The sequence below is a fragment of the Fusarium odoratissimum genome (genome assembly GCF_000260195.1).
Source record: "Fusarium odoratissimum NRRL 54006 unplaced genomic scaffold supercont1.55, whole genome shotgun sequence".
Taxonomy (NCBI): domain Eukaryota; kingdom Fungi; phylum Ascomycota; class Sordariomycetes; order Hypocreales; family Nectriaceae; genus Fusarium; species Fusarium odoratissimum.
Window position 1 is genome coordinate 36,447 of NW_022158735.1, and position 12,765 is coordinate 49,211.

At 48.7% G+C, this 12,765-nt stretch overlaps 6 protein-coding genes across 6 annotated transcripts; 4 read left to right on the forward strand and 2 right to left on the reverse strand.

The window, feature by feature from the left end:
- Nucleotides 1-437: 437 nt before the first annotated feature.
- On the reverse strand, nucleotides 438-1,569 carry FOIG_15599 (uncharacterized protein). Its single transcript, XM_031216981.1, has one exon. The coding sequence runs from the start codon at nucleotides 1,125-1,127 to the stop codon at nucleotides 465-467; it is 663 nt and encodes a 220-aa protein (XP_031053285.1). The 5' UTR covers nucleotides 1,128-1,569; the 3' UTR covers nucleotides 438-464.
- A 652-nt stretch (nucleotides 1,570-2,221) lies between these two features.
- FOIG_15600 (uncharacterized protein) lies at nucleotides 2,222-4,408 on the forward strand (the record flags this gene model as incomplete). Its single annotated transcript, XM_031216982.1, has 1 exon — nucleotides 2,222-4,408. One exon carries the CDS (start codon nucleotides 2,222-2,224, stop codon nucleotides 4,406-4,408), a length of 2,187 nt encoding a protein of 728 aa, XP_031053286.1.
- A 206-nt stretch (nucleotides 4,409-4,614) lies between these two features.
- On the forward strand, nucleotides 4,615-5,902 carry FOIG_15601 (uncharacterized protein). The gene has a single exon (XM_031216983.1). The coding sequence runs from the start codon at nucleotides 4,771-4,773 to the stop codon at nucleotides 5,749-5,751; it is 981 nt and encodes a 326-aa protein (XP_031053287.1). The 5' UTR covers nucleotides 4,615-4,770; the 3' UTR covers nucleotides 5,752-5,902.
- Nucleotides 5,868-8,312, reverse strand: FOIG_15602 (uncharacterized protein; the record flags this gene model as incomplete). Its single annotated transcript, XM_031216984.1, has 6 exons — nucleotides 5,868-7,159; nucleotides 7,221-7,537; nucleotides 7,623-7,790; nucleotides 7,863-8,006; nucleotides 8,063-8,157; nucleotides 8,211-8,312. The coding sequence occupies 6 exons, from the start codon at nucleotides 8,310-8,312 to the stop codon at nucleotides 5,868-5,870; spliced, it is 2,118 nt and encodes a 705-aa protein (XP_031053288.1).
- Nucleotides 8,313-8,832: 520 nt separating this feature from the next.
- Nucleotides 8,833-10,524, forward strand: FOIG_15603 (uncharacterized protein; the record flags this gene model as incomplete). The annotated part of the gene is made up of 5 exons (XM_031216985.1): nucleotides 8,833-9,056; nucleotides 9,107-9,190; nucleotides 9,246-9,588; nucleotides 9,642-9,872; nucleotides 9,928-10,524. The coding sequence occupies 5 exons, from the start codon at nucleotides 8,833-8,835 to the stop codon at nucleotides 10,522-10,524; spliced, it is 1,479 nt and encodes a 492-aa protein (XP_031053289.1).
- A 721-nt stretch (nucleotides 10,525-11,245) lies between these two features.
- On the forward strand, nucleotides 11,246-12,214 carry FOIG_15604 (2,4-dihydroxyhept-2-ene-1,7-dioic acid aldolase; the record flags this gene model as incomplete). Its single annotated transcript, XM_031216986.1, has 4 exons — nucleotides 11,246-11,395; nucleotides 11,462-11,613; nucleotides 11,664-11,899; nucleotides 11,952-12,214. The coding sequence occupies 4 exons, from the start codon at nucleotides 11,246-11,248 to the stop codon at nucleotides 12,212-12,214; spliced, it is 801 nt and encodes a 266-aa protein (XP_031053290.1).
- Nucleotides 12,215-12,765: the final 551 nt, after the last annotated feature.

The following is a 12,765-nucleotide window of genomic DNA, read 5'->3' on the forward strand; positions in this document are numbered from 1 at the left end:
GCAGAAGCTAGCAACGGTCATCGCGGTTTGTTCGGCTAACAGCCGATGGTAGGGCAGTCCTCTTGAAGAGCTGTAATAAACCTGAAACCAGGTAACTGGTCGAAATTTACGTCATGGCGTTTGTGTTTATGGGCAGGCCAATAGGGCTTTGAGATAACCTGTTTGAATCCACTTCTGCACAGACTGTAATTTCTAAATTGTTAGCTCAAAGGCCGTTGAGGCTTGAGCTGCCCCTTTACCCTACAGCTTCACAGCCCAATGAGATGAAAAGAGTTATAGACTATTGAAACTAGTACCTGGATCCGTCTCCCAGCTGCATCGTTACTGTCAACCTTCACGCCTTTTTTGAGTAGCTATTTTCGTATCAAAACAATAACGCAAAGTCTGGTTTGCGACTTTGGAACCAACAATCACGCGATTAGGAATCGACAAATGAAGCACAACGTAAAGTCCTTACACTACCTTTACAGCTTTGCAATCCCGAAGGCTGTAGCAGATTTCCGCACCCCCACCATTGATCTAGAGATATCTGCAATTGCCGCAGCGCCACTCAGCACCATTGTACGCCACAGCTCTCTCTCCAGGATGTTCAACACCGTTTCTACCCCCTGTTGCCCATTCACAGCTAAACCCCATAGCGCTGACCTTCCCAACAGACAAAGATCTGCCCCTAAAGCTAGGGCTTTAAAGACGTCTGTACCCTTGGTGATCCCACCATCAAATAAAACCGGAATGCGGCCCTTTACAGCGCCAGAAACTTCAGGTAAAGCCTCAAGTGTTGCTGGAACGCTGTCGAGTTGACGACCTCCGTGGTTTGATACAATGATGGCGTCAACGCCTGCATCAACCGCTAGGAGAGCATCTTCAGCTGTGAGAACTCCCTTGAGAATGATCTTGATGGATGTTTGGGATCGTAGCCAGGGAATTGTCTCTGTCCAAGTCAAGGCTGAGTCGATTAGAAGATCCGAATGCTCCCTTTCAATCTTAGCAGCCTCTTCCGCAGTCTCCGCGTTCAGGATCAATCGACCCTTCGATGTGCCACCGCCTTTGATGGTAGTCATGTTAGCCATGCTCAAATCAGCAGGCAACTTCAACGGATTGGTGCGTTCATGCAGGCGATTCCCCATGGTTGTCGTATCCACTGTCAGAACGAGAGCTTCAAAGCCCGCTCGTTCTGCTCGCTTGATAAGCTCTTTCGTTATGAGTCGGGAACGCACAAAATATAGCTGAAACCATGGTTTAGGATACTTCACATCGCGTTGAGGTAGGGCTTGGGCAACGTCTTCGAGGGATGTTGTGGCGTTGGAAGAAAGACAGACATTCGTGCCACGGGCAAAAGCGGCTCGGGCGACGTCTATCTCGCCGTTGTATCCAGCTAATCGTTGGTATGCGCTTGGTGCGATGGCTATCGGCACGTCATAGTGTTTCCCGAATATCTGTGTTGAGGTATCAATTGTAGACACATTTCGAAGAATGCGTGGACGAATGACAAGACTGTTGAGGCAAACATATTAGTATGTGATTCTTTTCGCGTGGGAGCTGTGATAAGGTTGAGGGGTAGGAAGAAGCTTCAGCCCCAACACGCTCATGGTGGCAGAGGATCATGCACCCCACGCGACGCGAACGACTGTCACCCGCCGCATCTGGTCAGCTCTAGGGTAGTAATACTCACGTTTTGTATACCTCGCCATTCTGCAAAGTCGTCAATTGATCATCAGCTCCATCAGCGTAATAGCGCCAGATATATGCTGGTAAGCGCTTTTGAGCTAAGGCTTTGATCTCGTCGACCGTGATGTGTTTTCCGTTCTTTGCTTCCATTCTATCTTGGATCCGAGTTTTATCTTTCTCGTAAAAATGAATTACTCGGTTTGGTTTATGTAGTCAGTTCTCGAAGTAAAGGGCGTTAGAGATCAAAATGGAGAGGTAAATTACAACGATTTCTTTGGTAGAAATTTAACTCGGCTACTTTCCATTACAATTGAATCGATCCTAAGTCGACTTGGCCACTGACGCTTCGAAGATAAGCCGAGTGTAAATAAGATTAAGAATTGGCTGTGGTTAGCGTCGCGGGATGTCCGATGATGGGCAGCGTTAGCTTCGGGCGGAGTCCGCGAGATCTTCTCCGCATCTCGCGGACCCGCACCGAGATGATCAACCCTCAATACGTTATGATTATACAACGAATGAACGGTAAAGTTGCACTCGCTCTCCATCCGCTTCAATGTCCGAACAGCGACTATTCGCCTGCGAGCGATGTTCACGCCGCAAACAACGATGCGATCGCACAGTCCCTGTTTGTCAACCATGCCAAGAAGCTCAAGCAGAATGCATTGGCTCAGCGTCCGAGGGGACTATTATATCCGGTAATAACAGAGTCGCTGCGCGGAAAGGACCTGTCACGCGATTGCTGGAGCAGATTGACATCTTGGAAGAGAAGCTTCGGGGTCATGACCGAGGGGAGACTAGTAATGACAATGCTTCTGCAGCGGTTGACCCTGAAAGGGCTTCGTCAGATGCTGCCGCGGAGCTATCTGAGCACCGGGGTAGTGCAGCGTTACCGCAATCGACAAGCATGGATATGAGATTCCTTTCACTAAGCGCCATGACCGAGCCGTCTTCCCGTCGGGGCGAGTTCCTCAAACACCTCTCCACCCAGCGTTTAATTGTAGGCATCACAAAGACCTACGGCGGTGATCCTGAGTCTACCGCTCGCCCCGATTCACTATGGGAGGGCATATCGGCATATCTACATCATCCTCAGGGTAGTAAGCATCGCTTACGTATACCCCCCGCCGACGCGAACAAAGCCCTCGAGATATATCTCGCAGTGGTCGACTTTCGTTTTCCTCGCCTCCCTGTGGACAAGGTGCTACTAGGCATTGATGCCATATCGCATGTTGAAGAGGACCATTTCAGAAGGGTTGTCGCTACAGACCCGGCGCATGTTTTTATGGCATACGCTGTCATAACTATCGTGCCACTTGTCAGCGATGCCTACCCCATATCACAAGGATCCTGGGTGTCAGTGCACCTTCTGGGAAAGTGCATGGAACTACTCGATAGGGTGTTTAATCAAGAAGATGGCATCGATATAATCCAGTGTCTACAACTTCTGGTCATTCTTGCCGTGCACTGCTCCGCCGCTGGATCGGCCTGGCATCTGTCCAGCTTCGCGATGAATAAGTGCATCGCCTTGGGATATCATCGGGAGGACCCAAAGTCTGCTTCCATGTCGTTACTGGATGTTCAGCAGAGACGCTGGGCGTTTTGGGGATGTTATTTTCTGGATGTCCTGATATGTGCCGCTTTGGGGAGACCACCGAGTATTGATGTCAAACATATCACTACTCCTCTGCCAGCGGATCCTGCATCAAATTCATCTAGTCAATGTGCACAGCATGGACAGATCATATCAAATCTCCGAACTTCCCCTTCCACGACCCACCGTCTCGTTTCTCGCGACGTATATCACAAACAACTATTCCAATATGCCCGACTTCTATCTCAGGTTGTTAGTGAGGCTGCAAACAGTCCCCAATCGTCAGGTCCTTGCGACGATTTCGAGCATCACCTCGGGCAGGCCCTTAGCTGGAGAATCAGCTCACTGCCACATGATGAGCCAGACAGCTGTAACATCTATCTCTTCCAGACCTCCTTATATAACACCCTTATGTTACGACTGGCAGTCAGGGAGCTACTGATTCTATTCTCTTTCGGACCTGACTTGCATGACTCCGAACCTACATCTGAGCCAATCACTATGTTTCTAGGCGATATAAATACTGAGGAGAGTCGGATGAAGAGATTGAAGATTTCACAAATATGCGCAGCTGTGGCGCGAAGTTTGGACCGCGTTCACATGACCGGTCGTTCTTATCTCTCTCTCATCACTGGCTACAGCTCTTTGACCATGGCATTTACGTGTTTATACTTCATGGCTGTTCGAACCATCGTCAGGCACGCAACAGCAGAGAACACCACTTGGGACGTTCCTCAGAGTCACTTGGGATCAGATGGCTCAAGTATGACATGGCACCCGCCACCGTCTTCATTCCCCTTCCAGAACTCTGGAGATACCGTACCATCATTTGTTCCATCACCCGAAAGCCAGGCATGGGCGGATAGCTTTGAGGTTGATGGTGTCAATGACGCGTTCAATATTGCCGTTGCTAAAGTTGACGTAGTGGGAAGACAATTCCCTCGACTCAATCATTATGGTCGCATGGCTCTCGATATTCGTAAGCTTCTGATATCAATGTCAAGCCCGGCTGCATTCTTATCACCAACTGAGGCTGTTGGCGATCAGCTTGGAGCAGTCAAGGCCAGCGCTCAGGATATTGGACCAATGTATTTAAGGCAGCTCACAGCTGCCATCTTGTGTATAATCTCTCAGGCTCAACCGAATTGAGCAACAACTCTCTGTATGTAATGACCAAGCTTATCTGAGATTATTCGGCAAACTCTCAATGGTCAAGCCTAATGGAATAGGTGCGATGTTGAAAAAAAAAAAAAACCATGGCACTAGTACAGCCGAATGCGATTCAAGTGAAGTGGTGACTGTGAGGGGTAAGATAGTGCGGGGTTGCGATATTGCTACCTTCGGACCTCAAACCTCGCAAGACGCCCGATGGGTCTAATGCCGAGGACTTGGCTCGATAACAAAGCCTCCCAACGACGGTCTGCGAGGTGTTGGTCCTTTATATAGTTGGAACATTGTCATGAAGCCACTCATGCCATCAGCAGAAACCTCTATCCACGCCATCTTTTATAATGGGTTCGACACCAACTACTGCACCAATGGCTGATTCCGCCACCAAACCTGAACTTTACATCCTCAGTGACTTTCATCCAGAGGCCGTAAAATATGCCCAAAAGTCTTTTGATTGCATCCTCTATGGCGATCCTCGCACAGAGAATTGGCACTCTCACGCCACAGCAATCCTTATCAAGGATTACTACATCACAGAAGATGACCTCGCCTCCGCTCCCATGTTACGGGTCATTGGCAAACAGGGCGTCGGCTTGGATAAGATTGACGTCGAGGCTTGCAAAAGACACAATGTTAAAGTTTGTAACACTCCTGGCGTTAATGCCTCGGCTGTTGCAGAGATGGCGCTTTGTCTGGCGTTGACTGTCGCTCGGGAAGTGCCCCAGATGGTAATCCGACAGAGAATTCAGGGCGAAGCTATTCGAAAAGAGACTGTAGCCGGAATGCTGCTGTCTAAAAAAATCATTGGAGTTGTAGGCATGGGCCATATCGGTCAAGCTATTGCACATATGTTCGTTGGCGGATTGCAAGCAGAGATCATTGCTTTTGATCCATATTTCCACGACAACGAAAGCTCCTGGAACACAATACCCTACAAACGCGTCAAGACCCTCCCTGAGCTTCTCGAGGTCGCAGACGTGGTGACACTACATGTCCCTCTCACCCCCAGTACGAAGAACATGATTGCAGCGCCGCAGTTGAAGCAGATGAAGAAAACAGCCATATTGATCAACACAGCACGTGGTGGGATCGTCAATGAGGAAGATCTGGAAGATGCGTTGGAGCAAGGTGAGATTTGGGGTGCTGGTTTTGACTGCCATTGTGAGGAGCCGCCGACATTGGCAAAGTATGAGCGGCTTTGGAAGTGTCCGCGTTTCGTTGGGACGCCGCATATTGCTGCTGCGACGGATGAGACTCAAATTGCTACGATCAATGGGGCCACGGATGGTATACTTCAGTTCTTGCGTGAGAACAAGAAATGAATAGTCAGATCGATGAAGTCCCAAGGTTGCTAGGGCAAAGGGAGCACTGTTCGATACATATTTATGTAGGCAGAATGAAACAATTACAGTGGAACATACTGTCCTGTGAAACTGAGCTAAAAGTCTGATGACCTTGCCGGTGACTCTTCCCATGGAACCACGGTATCCCACACAAACTCCGATAAGCCCGCTGAGATGCCCTCTACCCCTAACACATAGGCAAGTGGCCACCCTTCTGGCATTCCACCCTCACTCAGCGCACTAAGTTGTGGATTACCTATCTGAATGCTTGTGAGATCAAGGATGTTCGTGCCACCCATATCCAGTTGATCCCCTCTGTTGAAGGCAGTATTGTTCTCAGCGTTTGAAGTATTGGAGAGCGGAGTATTGCGAGATGAATGCGTTTCATAACCCGGCGCAGCACCTTCCAGCACCAGATGCGTAGGCTGTTCTCCAGAGGATCCTGCCGTCTCCAGCTGGTGGCGCAAGCTTTGGAAGAACTGGTTATACACAGCCATATCTGGCATAGAGTCTGCGAACCACGATAGCAATGAGCCAGCTACTGATAAATCATTCCGTATATCTCTCGCTTCAGCATTCCACCGGTCATCAACAAGATCTCGCAGCCACTCTTCAACATCCATTCCAGACGACCTTGTCTTGTGACTAGGCCCATCCTGTCGATGAATACGCGTCTCGAGCACTACAACGATAACCAACGCCGCGGTGAATATAAGGTGCATATAAGCTCTCGAGAAAGTAACCATATTTAAACCCCGCAAAGCAGCGAAGGAACAGATGATTGCGCGGGCGGCTTGCAGACAGGGTTCGAGAAGTACATCAGGCGGTAGCATGGTTTTCGAGCCCAAAACCTCAATAGTTGCGCGGATGAGACGAAGTCGTTCTTCCTGGTATGTCAACTCGAAGAATTCTCTTGTCTCGAATAAGCAGCTCGGGTTATCAAAGAATGGCGCTGACTCATGCCAACTGCGTAGATCGTGGTGAAAACCGCGTAACTGACATAACACTTCACCAAGGTCGGGAGTTGAAGTTGCAGATGGTCCAACACTGAATGATGCGGAATTTGGTCTTCTCTCCTCCATCGCGGAATGGATTTGAGAGGAAAGGCGTCCGATTCCTATTAACCATTGGAAAACCGAGATGTCTTCTTCGTGGGGCGACGGAATCGAGTTCGGGATATCAGTGGAAATGAGCCTGTCCGCTATTGCGAATGGACGCCCTAAAGTTCTTGATGAGAACCTGTCAAGGAGATAAGCCTCCCAGAAGACCTTTTGACACTGTTGAAGGAGCGAGGTATCAGTGCCGCATAATTTGGGGCGTCGTCTATGTAGATCCAGCTCGATGCAACTCCTCATACAGAGACGACTTAGCTCCCATAGTGAGCAACCTGTCGATTGTATTAGCACTCGATAGAGCGGTAGGCTTGGTGAAGTGGACCTCATACATACCAATATTGTAATAAACACCAAAGCGAGCAATCAATATCAGGTTCTCGATATTCCCAAGTGTATTGTAACGAGACTCTGCAGGAGGGTTCATCTCTAAAGCGGCACTGAAGAAACCGAAAGGATGCTGGTCAAATGTTTTATCTCGAAAGAGTCGTATGCTGCCAATAGCAATGGCCATGTAGAGCTGGAAGATATCGTGCCTCTGCTCAGCTGTCAAGTTGATCCTTTCTTGGGTGGTCCAGTCCGGAGCCTGCTCAAGGTAGCTTTGCAGCACCTCTCGCTTAAGAAGAGGGTGTGCGACGTGAAACTCTTTGAAGCTGCAAATCCGTCAGACTCTAATGATGTCTTATTTTGAAGTTTCTGTGGTGACTCGTTGGCCAAATGATCAAATCCTGGACTTACTAATGATCAATAGCTTGTATCGCAACATCATAAGCTGGGAACGGATGTGGTGAATGGTACTCAATACGAATGAGCGGCGTTGGAATATCGTCTGACGGCCCTGATAAACCCTGCTGTAACCGATCCGACGCTGAATGAAGCCTTGAGAGTAAAAAACTGTGCAAAAGCCTGTCAGCGTCTCAGCTAATGTCCTGAATAATAGTCAAGGCAAACCTGACGCCCGTATCTTGACCAACGTACCGACCAACGTCCGGTGGATGTGCGATTCGACCAACAGTTGCTTGACGAGAGAGTAGAGGGTCATCTCGAACTGCAACTGAAGTATCAATCGCTGCTGCCCTCTCTTGAAGGTCTTTCAACTTTTGTTCCAGTGCAAATACTTCCCTAAAGCAAGATCCTAGTGAGCATCTCTTTACATCCAGACAGTCACAAGAACTCACTCTCGAGTGTAAGGTCTTAGGGCCGATGGATCGGCAATTATGCACGGAGTACTGGCTTTGAGGCAGCCTTTGCATATGGGAAACTCGGCGCCGCACTGACATTGAGAGATTAGTCACAGCAGATTGTGTAAATAGTTGGCCTGTATACCTTGACCTTGCGTGATCGACATCTTTCACAGGCTGCTGCGCTTGCAGGCCTGTTGTCGACTTCAGAGGTATGTCGCGCTCTTTTTCTGGGTGGCTGTGACATTTTCTCGGCCTCAATTGCGTGTAGTCGATCCAAATGTACTCTAGACAGTTGTGAGAGGTCTGATTTCACAATGCCGCGACGAATTGATTACATAACAGCTTCTTTGACAACCAAAAGCTACGAGCAAGTCGCAATCTACGATCTCCTCATGCTGATGAGCACCGAGAGTCTAGACCCCGTCATCCCCCGCACAATTGCTGTTATCCGGGGAAGAGTGCGGGGAAACCAGTCAAGTCGCTACCGCTTCTGATGCTGGTCGGACGAAGAGCGAAGCTAAAATGGCGTGGAGTGTAATATCCTCGGCCGCCATGCGATTGGCTCGCTCTCTTACCCCGGATCCAAACCCCAGATCCTGAGCCGAAAAGAGAAAAACCCCAAAGGATCTTCTTCCAAGGGTGGACAGTTGCGGGAAAAGGTATATGAAGGAGCCCTTAGGGATCTAGATTTCTCTCACATTGGGCTTGAGCTTCTTATCCTCAACAGACTCTATTACTCATACACTATACTTCTTGCTGTTACAATGGCAGACACTGTTAACTCCAAGCCCGATTCCTTCCATGACGAGGGTCTTGGGCAAAAGGAACCCAGTATCAAGCTGGCCAAGGCACAGACCGATGATCATCCCATTGAGGATGAGCAGTTCAAGCAGACGTCTCGACGTATTGTTCGTAAGCTGGACTTTACGTTGATGCCGATTATCTGGTTGTTGTATCTTTTTAATTATCTCGATCGAACTGCCATCGCGTAGGTGTTTTCGTTGCAGTGGATCTGACTTGAGCTAATCTGAAGAATAGTCAGGCCAAGTTGAACGGTATTGAGACGGATCTCAACCTTACTGGAGCCCAGTTCAGCACAGCTGTCTCGATCCTGAACGTTGGGTTCGTACATCTACCAAACCTACTGCTCAACTCAGAACTGACTCCGGAACAACAGATACATGGTCATGCAGATCCCTAGCAACATGATCCTTACTCGCGTTCGTCCTTCGATATACCTCCCCATCTGGGCCTGCGTCTGGTCTGCTGTTTCCGCCAGCACCGCCGCCGCCGATAACTTCGGCCATCTCATCACCGTTCGATGTCTCCTCGGTATCGCAGAAGCTCCATTCTTTCCTGGAGTCTTCTTTCTTCTGTCTTGCTGGTATACGCGCGGTGAGCTCGGTCTGCGTATGGCAATTCTATACTCTGGTCTTGTCGTTGCAACAGCCTTCTCTGGTCTCATTGCGGCTGGTGTCTTTTCAAACCTTGATCAGGTTCGAGGTCTTGCAGGCTGGAGGGTATGTTGAACTACGTATCAGTGGGGTAATGATGCTAACAAGATTTGTCACAGTGGCTTTACATCATCATCGGATCTGTCAACTTCCTGCTTGCCCTATGCGCCGTCGTTCTCCTCCCCGACTTTCCCGAGTCTAATACTGGAAGTCAGAAATGGCTCTTCAATGAGGAAGAGCTTCGAGTTGCTAATCAGCGGATTGCCATGGACCGCATTCCGCAAGAGAGCAATCGTTCTGTCTGGTGGGGATTCAAGCGAGCTGTGACTGACTACCGGACATGGGTTTTCGTAAGTTACCTTGAACAGTTCCCTATACCTTCGTCAATACTGACTCTACGCCAAGATCTTTATGCTTATCTGCAACCATGCCGCCTACGGCTTCAATTACTTTTACCCTTCTATCGTCAGTGGCTTCGGTCTTGGTTCTCGTACCATTACCCTTCTGTGCACAGCACCGCCATTCCTCATTGGTGCCATCGCGTCCCTGTTCATCTCCTGGTCAAGCGACAAGAGAAACGAACGGTCCTACCACATTGCCATCCCTATGGGTATTTCGGTAGTTGGCTTCGTCATCTCCGTCTCAACACTCAACGGGCCGGCGCGATATGTGGCATCATTCTTATATGTTACTGGCTGCTTCGCTGCCAATGGGCTCGTGTACTCATGGGCTGCAGGCGTTCTCAACCAGACACCAGAAAAGAAGGCGGTCGCTACGAGCATGATCAACGTTATCGCACAGCTTGGAAATATCATGAGCCCGTACTTTTTTCGCGACCAGGATGAACCTCGATATCTTATGGCGATGATTTTGTTAATTGTCTTTGCGACACTGAGCGGCCTTACCTGTCTGTTTTTGAAGTGGGACTTGACTAGAGCCAATAAGAAGATTCTGGCTGAGACTGAGGCCGACGGTACCGAACCCAGACTGTTCTCACACTGAGAGATTGGTTAGTATCCTTGTGGAATGTGATCTGGAGTGACACTGGGGAATAGGGTTTGGGCCAAGACCGGGTCGTGAAGGGAGAAGTCGTATAGCTCAGATAGCAGAATGAAGTCTCATGTAGCCGAAAATTGCCCTGATAACTTGAATAAATCGCCTGTAGCAGTGACAAACCATCTACTCTGATTGAGTCCTTCTGCGTTGGTTACGGTGTTCTTGCATATGGAGAGTCTAGCTAATCATACTCATAAAGTAATATTGTTTTATCTGTGACATCCGAAACTATTCAATGAATCAAGGTTTAAATCTAAATTTAAAGTCACCGAGGTTTCTGCACCTCTCAAAAAAAAAAAACATGGCAAGGCCACAGACCTAGGAGCAATATTTGCAAAGATCAACACCTGCATGTTTCACCACGAGCCCATTACATTTCACAGTTCATCACGAGGAGTCTTTTGCCATAGCGACCCTGACCTAGCGTTAGCTCGGTCCCTCGGCATCAGCTTTCGGGGCAGACGCGAAAGGGAACTCGGCCCCACGCCCCGAAATAGCTGATTTGTCCACTCTGTAGGAAAACCAGTTGTACAGCGTTAATATTCCCTGATAAGTACCAATACTGAACGTAATCGAATTGTAGTATTCTTCCGTTCAGTTAAAAATTTGGTGTTCGAGAAATAATCCCCCTTCTGCCCAATTAACACTTCACACCACACTTCTCACCATGGTACGAGCATCAACAATCACTGCCCCAGTGCGCAACCCGCAACTACGCATGTTGAATGCACTACACACCAATGGAAAACCCATCATGACCTTTTTGGGGCTACCGTCTCTCCGGACAGCTCAGATTGTTGCTTCCACTGGAATTGATGTAAGCTTCCTACCCATCCGTTTAGCCGATTCATGCTTGGATCATATTCCCTGACGCTTTCTCCAGGCTGTCATCATTGATTGCGAACACGGTCATATTAGCGATGACTCGATGCATGACGCCACCGCTGCCATTGCCGCCGCCGGTGTCTCGCCTCTTGTCCGTCTAAGAATGACCCACCCTGACCTTATCAAGAGAGCTCTTGACAGTGGTGCACAGTAAGTTGCTCGCATACTGAACCACTGATTCTTCCTACTGATATCTCTAGTGGTATCATTCTACCTCAAGTTAACACTGCCGAAGAAGCAAGTGAGGTAGTAAAGTACTCCAAATTTCCACCGCAAGGTCTCCGGGGACAAGGATCACCATTTGCGGGGTTTGCTCACAACGTCGATATTGCGACATATGTCAAGACGGCCAATGAGACGACTATTGTGTGCGTCCAGATTGAATCGCGGCAAGGAGTCGATAACGTCGACGCTATCTGTGCTGTGCCAGGCGTTGGTAAGCCACCAACAAATTCCCCACCATGTGTTCAGAGCTAACTCCAGTCAAGATATGGTCTTTATCGGGCCCAATGATCTGGCTTTCTCTCTCCTCGGCTATGTCCCGGCCAAGGGTGATGAGCCCGAGTTTCTAGATGCCATTGACAAGATCGTGGAAGCTGCTAGAAAGCACGGAAAGTGGGTGGCTCGGTTGTCGAACTCTGGAGCTTTATGTAAGGAGCATTTGGATGTGTTTGATACAGTTGCTTTAAGTTATGATGTTAGGGCGATTCAGAATTGGTATGCTGCAGAACTCAAGGCTGCAAGGGGATAGAAAGTAGAGACCGTAATCAACGAGGCTATAATTAATCTTGGTTATCAACATCTTGTAATTATATGGAGTACTTAGGTCTAACTGCCTCAATTCATTGTTACTTGACTGCGTTATTCCTAGAGAATTCGACTCTTCTCATTTGATCGAAAGTCCTGGTGTAGATGCGACAAATCGGGATACGAATGAGCCTTGCAGAACCGTGCCGAGAATGAATTGTTTCCCCGAAAAGCAATTTACTGACACTCACTTATGGTGCTATGGGTGTAGGCCAACTCGATCCGAAGGTTCTCCATCGGCGCTTAGTAGATTGTGGCTGCTGATAGAAATTTTCTTGACTCGGCGAGGCCAACCGAGCAAAGTTCCAGGGATGCGCTCGGTATAGCCCACCGAGCAACCACCTCGGCCATTGCGGTTACAATGCCAAATCTCGGTGTTACCTCTCCGATTCTCTATATTCGTCCAGTCAAATCCAATCCTATTGTTTCTTATCGACTTAAAAGCATGCGTGGCGTATACCCTTGACCGTTCTTTTCACCATAGCTTTACCCGAT